The sequence below is a fragment of the Dermacentor variabilis genome, chromosome 4 (genome assembly GCF_050947875.1).
Source record: "Dermacentor variabilis isolate Ectoservices chromosome 4, ASM5094787v1, whole genome shotgun sequence".
Classification (NCBI taxonomy): domain Eukaryota; kingdom Metazoa; phylum Arthropoda; class Arachnida; order Ixodida; family Ixodidae; genus Dermacentor; species Dermacentor variabilis.
The window spans coordinates 39,106,719-39,113,858 of record NC_134571.1 but is presented as its reverse complement, the minus strand read 5'-3'; the positions used below and the strand labels follow the sequence as shown (position 1 = coordinate 39,113,858).

General features: G+C 44.6%; 1 protein-coding gene across 1 annotated transcript; it reads left to right on the top strand.

Moving 5' to 3' along the window:
• The first annotated feature begins 1,433 nt into the window (after positions 1-1,433).
• Positions 1,434-6,902, top strand: LOC142578973 (uncharacterized). The gene is made up of 4 exons (XM_075688727.1): positions 1,434-1,459; positions 2,649-2,741; positions 3,392-3,604; positions 6,589-6,902. Exons 1-4 carry the CDS (start codon positions 1,445-1,447, stop codon positions 6,790-6,792), a joined length of 525 nt encoding a protein of 174 aa, XP_075544842.1. The 5' UTR covers positions 1,434-1,444; the 3' UTR covers positions 6,793-6,902.
• The last annotated feature ends 238 nt before the right edge of the window (positions 6,903-7,140 follow it).

The following is a 7,140-nucleotide window of genomic DNA, read 5'->3' as shown; positions in this document are numbered from 1 at the left end:
TTTAGGCAAAGTCATCTACACATTTCTTTTAGACTTCGGTCTTAAGAGGAAGCTTTAGCTCGGGAACCAACTTCAATTTCCCTCTTCAAATACTTGCAAAATAGTGGTTAAACAACCACTGAACCGATTTGAATCAAATTTGTTTCATTTAAGAGATAAGGCTGAAATATACAGACGACGGGAAGTAAAATTTTTAATGATCCCTCAAATCCTTTTGAAAAAAATTCCAAAGATAGGAAGGTTTAAAAACATGAAGCACAAATTTTACTAATCTGTAATTGTGAACTAAAATCATGCTGTAAACTGCATCTGCTAGATAATCTCTAGTAACCAAATTTGACATATTAGTTTAAAGCTTACGAGGGAATGGTAAAGCTTACAACGTTTTATTGAAAATTTTCTACTGACAAATCGTTGGTATATTACACAAATGTGTAGATCATGTCAACTTTGTCCCCTTTAAATGCCTCACCTGGTGCAGTTTACAGAATAGTCATACCATTTTCATGGCCTAAATTGACATCTACTTCCAACATTCAGTCGAGTTAGACGTTTATCCTTACAGAGCCAGCAAACTTCATCAAACTTCATGTTGCGGATGACGAGCAATACGACGTCTCCGTTTCCCATGCATTTGGACAGGATGATATGCTTAACGTGAAAGTAATCGTTTCGCCTGCTGTTCGTACTGTAGATCACCGTTTGACAGTCCACCTGCCCGCCTAACGCCGTTTATGAAACTGCGCTGTAGGTAACTCCGAATAAACGCGTTGCTTAAGGGGACATTACTTTTTTTCTGTGCTGCTGTATAGGATTGCTAGCTTATTGCCCATCTCAAGGGCAATCGAAATCGCCACTCAGAGCGGCAGCGCTCTAGCAGCAAAGCATGCTTAATTATGTACACGCGCATGTGCATGAATCTCTTGAAACGAAGCTTCCATAGCGGACCGTCGAATATTTAACACACAGGACATTACTCGTATAACAACGAGGCTTATATGCAGTCCCATCTGTATACTACCTCTACAGATGTGCCGGTGGCCAGCTCTTTTCTCTACGGAATTACGCAGTGAAACATCGAACGGTATCTATAAGCATCCTCACTGCAACAAGCATAATTCTTCAAATGCACAATTGCTTTATTCGAAGCTAAGCTTTCTGTGCCTTTTTTTTCCGGTGTCCGGCGCGTCTGTACGGTTGGTGTGTCGCCCAACAATGCGGGCAGGTCCCGAAAACAGTGCCGTGGTAAAGTATGCCCACCCCCGGCGACAGTGTAATAGGTGATATGTTCTATGGTGAAAAAGCGCTTTGCAGATAATGAGCAGTTCTGTGAAGTTTAATTCACCGCTTCGAGACAACTATGCCTCGCATATATTCCAACGTTGTTGTTGGGACTGCGTACATTTACTTTCTTTATTCTTCAGAAAAATTTGGCCGGACGAGGATGCCGTTGAGAGCGGTAAGGACGACTTTTTGTGTCTGTCTTGGCGTCGGTTAATGTTCTTTCCTTTGGTGCAGCTCCGCTCTGCAAGCACCTTTTTCCATAAGTTATTCAAAGGAAACGATATAACGTCCAACTAATTACTGTCTCCGTTCTTTAAATTGAATATAAATAGTTACATCGCTCCGTTTCTATCTAGACAAAGAAGAAAAGGAGGTAAGTCTACCAAATATTCGTTATCGTTTCTCGACTGTTCTTGTCCACTAATTAAACTGTGGTAGGTGGGCTCCGCAAGACAGATAGTACTCATCACAGTTTCATGGGCTACAGTCACTTTCTGGTGACTGTAAACAGCAGCGTTCATTTACTGAGTCTTCACGACGTTTATAATTTGAAATTACTTTTATAATTCGGTGCAATGCGCTTAGCAACAGAACAAAAGTTGAGAAACATATATTAGGTGTGCGACTTTTTTAAGATGCAGAGCATAGCTTTATGAGGATTATGCGTCCGCTTCACCCCTTAAGACGGAACGTGGAAAACAGTTGCACGTGACAATGAAAGCTCTGCGCATTTTTGGTTGAACCGAGCTGTGCGTGTGCATGTGTGTACATGTGTGTGTTCCGCCATGAGCGCTGCGTTTCCTGTCTTCATCCGGGTACTCAGATGTGTACTTCACTGTAAAACATCTATTTCTGTGTAGTGTTACGTTAGGTTACGTTAGGTTACGTTAGGTTACGTTAGGTTGTAGGGCCACCTAAGAATGCTCTTGCGCCTCCCTCTTATACGTCAAGCTAAACTCCTTTATTTCTGTTTACATCGCATGTTTAGTTGTGTTAGGTTAGAACAGGTTCTCTACTACATATGAATACTGTGTAAGCCATGTGTAGCTAAGGCTGGATTACTTCTTTTCTTTATACAGTGCTAGGTTACATTAAGGCTAGTTAGATCTGTGGTTCCACACCCTTTATTGACTTCATTTAGCAGTCCCTCCATCGTGCCCTTCCTTGCTCCAAACATTTTCTTTCTTTCTTTTTTTATGAAGGCGTCAATAAATTTGAAGGTACGACGATGAGCTGCTGCTTGAGCGCCTTTCTGTTCTGCTGCGCCACGTCTCAGTGCTGGCAAGCTACGCATTTTGCTGTGTTGTTTCCTTTTGTTCATGGTTTTTTTTCTTTAGCACAATATGTTTTTCATTTCCTTAAAGCTGGGACGAAGAGGCGGCAAATCTGAAAGTACCGTGAGCCCGAAGACAAAGGCGTCTATGGCGTCAAGACTCTTTCATGTGGCAGCGAATGAGGTGCGTTTTCCTCTTCGTGTTTAAGCACAGAAAGTGAAGAAACAAAAGAGAATCAGGGGACTTGATTTCTAAACCAAGCCAGGTTACCGCAGAAGGCGCGGCCATTGAGGGCCATAGGAACAGAGAAAGCCGTCACAAGTAGGTTTGCAAGTGTACTACATAATTGAAATGCGTACTACCCGTGGAAGAAGAGTACATTTCGAGCGCATGGACCAGAGGGCAAGAGAGCGATAATCATCTTTAATTATCATAAGAACGACGGAGTAGCCTTAGCAGGGGTGCTCTAGCTTCAAACACAATTCACTCTCGTTACTTGCTCTTCGTCGCGACAGCAAATCGTAAATAGCAAAATCAGATTTCGTTTTTCTTTTTCTTGAGAACAAAGTACTGCATACGGTTTGTCGTCATCCGTCTATTTTGATGTTACCAGGCCTAAGAAAAAATACCACCGTTGCCGCGAAAGTAATTTCAGCTTCGCCTTTAAGAGCGGAACGCGATAGCATTCAAAGATCCCTGACTGCTTCTCACGCTCCCCGGCAACTGCAGCTTATGTGACCGCAATGTTTACCGTGAAGCGCTCGCGGTGAACGCTATGCGCGAAGGCGCGCTTTCTGGTTCTCTTCTCGCCACCCCCCCCCCCCCTGGCCCAGATGAAGGCGCCGCCCGCGCCTCTCGTCGAGACGGACCGCGAGTTCTTCCGGAAGATCGAGATGTCGGACACGACGAACGCCCTCAACGGCGCGCTCAACTACCTCAACGGCAAGCAGTACGGGCTGCGCATGTACGCCGTTGCTGTCGAGGAGGCGAAGCACATACACAAGGACCTGCCGCCCGAGCAGCGCATCGAGCGAGTGCGCAAGGTGGTGCGTTGTCAGCCGTTCACTATTTTCGCCCATTTGCGAATCGCGTCGGCGGTTTGGATTCACTCGGACGGGCGAGTTCCTTTTCTTTAAGGCGAAAGCATTAAATGGCTCATGACGCGGGCGAATACGGCGTTGGCGGCGTTGACCACAGGATGATACAAAAAGGCTATATAGGAACCCTCGACCTTTGGTGAGAGTCGACTCCACGACCTTTTGTGTTAAATAAGGCACATTTAATTAAGATATAGTTAATTAGGGTACCCGAACCCACGACCTCTTGTGGCAGTCCAAGCCACGACCATTGGTCTTTAAGGCGAAGTTAATTAAGACACAGTTAATTAAGACACAGTTAATTAAGAAAATGATAGCATTCGAACCCACGACCTTTGGTGAGAATCGAACCCACGACCTTGCGTTGTGGCACAATGTATAATAATTGCGCGGTGGTCGCATTGCTTTCGCATTCATCCACGTAAGGATAACTAAGTGCCCGTTGAACTTTTTTAACCATTCTTACTTGTATTTCTTTATCACAAATTTGAAATATAACGACACATTGGTTGTTTGCATTATACGCAACTCTGAGGATATAGCCGTAACTGGCATTTTGTAACACGTGCCTGAACAGCGTGACGACTTTACGTATGCTGTTAATCGGTCATATTTTGTCGCTCAGGACATTTCCATATCTCTGAGACATGCACGTTATGGCGCGCACTCGGGGAAATATTAAGTTGATAACCTCTTTACCAAAGTTCGGCGATACTGTTGAAAAAAACTGATAGCCGAGTTCTAAATTGTCCTTCCGGCAGTCGGTACAGTTCGACGTTCTTCAATTGGTTGTGTCTCCTTCAGTCTCCTTCCAATTGGTTGTGGTCGTCAAATAAGAAGCATTTCTGTTTTTCCCATGTCTTGGCAAAAGAAGTGCTGGACTAGAGCTAAATCCGATCTAAGTGTTCACGTTGTTTACCTAGAATTGGTGAGTCCTACAAAATCCCCAACTTCGTGGCTACACGCCAAAATAACGCAACTCTGTAATCATCTCTTAATGAACGAGTGTGGCATATCAGTTTGTAGTGCGTGGAATTCTTATAGTGTCACCGTGAGTTTTGTTACATGACTATTCGGCAAATTAGTGTTACAACAATACCGTATGTTTATGACAGGTTTACCGTGATTTGCGTTTTTTGTTCTACACATTAAAATAAGAAATGTTGGCTTACTGCTTTGTTCTCAGTCAAATTTCGTTGCAATAATGCACTTATATTTGTGTCTATCATTGTATAAAATATTCGGCCCGCTTGTTAGCCTTATTTTGCCGCTTTTGCTTATTTAACTTGCCGACAGTCGTCGACATTAGACCACGTCTATTCAGTACTCAGCTTCGTCGATGGTGAAACGCGTTCGCAGCGGCAGCTTGGCAGCGAACAAGGCCAGCGAGCGCAAAGGAACCACAACCGCAAAATCCTCTATGAATGATGCTAAAAAAAAGCGCAGATATAGCGCATCAACTTTGTCTGCTTTGGACGTCCTTAATTAATGCAGTTCACCGTATACTATGATGTTTAATATGTTGGAAAGTGCCAACCTGGCGCTTGAATTTTTTTTTCGAACTTTTGGGAATTCTTTTTACCAAGTTTAATGGCTCAGTGAAGAACTTTACTAAAAGTATACTAAAAGATGCGCGTGCGCATTTTTTTTTTCTCAGTATATTAACCCACGCTTCCGAAATCAGCGCTTGTGCTTTGCTGATAGCCGAATTCTAAATTGTCCTTCCGGCAGTCGGTACAGTTTGACGTTCTTCTTCAATTGGTTGTGCCTCCTTGATTCACCTCCCAGTAGGTTGTGGTCGTCCAATATGAAGATCTTTCTTGTGTATTTTTCTGTTATGCGCAAAATTTCCGACGTGAATCATTATTGCTACACGCGTGTGGTATTTGATTGTTTGAACGAGAAGTGTGGGCGCCATCACTCGAGAAAAGAGTGATGGCGCCCACGCGCCTCGTTCGAACAATCAAATACCACACGCGTGTAGCAATGTCAACTTCCTCAGACGACTCTTCTTTTTATCTCCAACAGTCATAAACTAACCTAACCTAACGTTTTCCTCTCGGCGCAGCAAACGTCATTGGAATCAATTCAGTCGAACCGGAGCAAAACAATTTCTCCTGTCCCGTATACATTAGCGCCTTCAGACGCCTTGCGCAAAATTGTACTCGCCACAATATGGAATAAAAAGCAGTAGCACTGAAAGCCTGTTTCGTACATCTTGAAACATCCTTGAATGTCTAAATTGTTTTAGGAAACCATTTCGAAGGTAAGCGGCTGCGTGTTTGCTGCCGGTGTCAGTACTCGCATGGCGTCCTGTGGAGGGTTCGCTTCTTTCATTGTGTTTCACTATACTTCAAGCATACAATTCAAGCGGCTGGATAGGTGCGTGCTTTTCACGTTAGAGTATGCTACGCGTGAAATGGATCATTTTCTAATATCCAACGTTTCCTCAGGGAGTTCTCAGACGGAGTCCACATTCTGGAAACATCATGAAACTCTCTGAAGAATAAAAAAAAGTACATCTTTACAGCAGCTGTACGCTCTTTCTTTCGTGATTCAGAAGATGGCGAGAAATGCGGTGGACTTAAAGCTTCTGAACCCGCCGTGGTTGCTCAGTGGCTATGGTGTTGGGCTGCTGAGCACGAGGTCGCGGGATCAAATCCCGGCCACGGCGGCCGCATTTCGAAGCGGGCGAAATGCGAAAACACCCGTGTACTTAGATTTAGGTGCACGTTAAAGAACCTCAGGTGGTCGAAATTCCTGGAACACTCCACTACGGCGTGCCTCATAATCAGAAAGTGGTTTGGGCACGTAAAACCCCATAATTTAATTTTTAATCTAAATCTTCTGAATCCACGGAATTGGTGCCTGAAAGGGCTAGTCGGGAGGTTCCGTGGGGCCTAATTTCTCCCGATAAACTCGCTTCCCCGCAGTACCAACGCGTGAAAGCCGTGTACGAGAGGGAAAAACTGGAGCGCGAGAGGCTGCAGGCTCGGACCAAGACGCACCACGATGCCGCGAGTGCGAAGGCGCTGGCCGCCGCCGAAGAACGGGTCAAGAACCTCAACCTGCTGCTGCTTTACTACGCTTCAGGCCTGAAGTGCATCTACGAGGACCAAGAATCGAAGAAGCCCTGACCGCTCTCCCTTGATGTAGGCCTTCGTGCTTGCACGTCACAGTGATGGATTCGTTTTGGAGATGCGAACGCAATTTCGAGATGAGCGTGCTCTGACGAAATAAAACAGTAATACAATGTAGGCGATGTTCAGGAAAACTTTGTTGTTCTTCAAAACCTCCGTATGTTTGTTTTCTTTTTTTAATCGCGCAACCTTATGGACGGTGCGACCGTCAGAGCATAGTAACGCTACTCAACTGGGCTGCCGAGTCAGTTTTAGTTAAAACTCAATAATTAGAACGCGATGTAATGAACTTCACTGTAATGTGGGCGGCAGTGGCCAAGTAGTACAGTTAGATTGTGTCGGTCT

What these genes read in the sequence shown, in the direction of transcription:
- LOC142578973 (XM_075688727.1), top strand. An exon ending in TTCATGTGGCAGCGAATGAG is followed by an intron (nt 2,742 to 3,391) that starts GTGCGTTTTCCT and finishes CCCCTGGCCCAG; the next exon opens with ATGAAGGCGCCGCCCGCGCC. An exon ending in TCGAGCGAGTGCGCAAGGTG is followed by an intron (nt 3,605 to 6,588) that starts GTGCGTTGTCAG and finishes GCTTCCCCGCAG; the next exon opens with TACCAACGCGTGAAAGCCGT.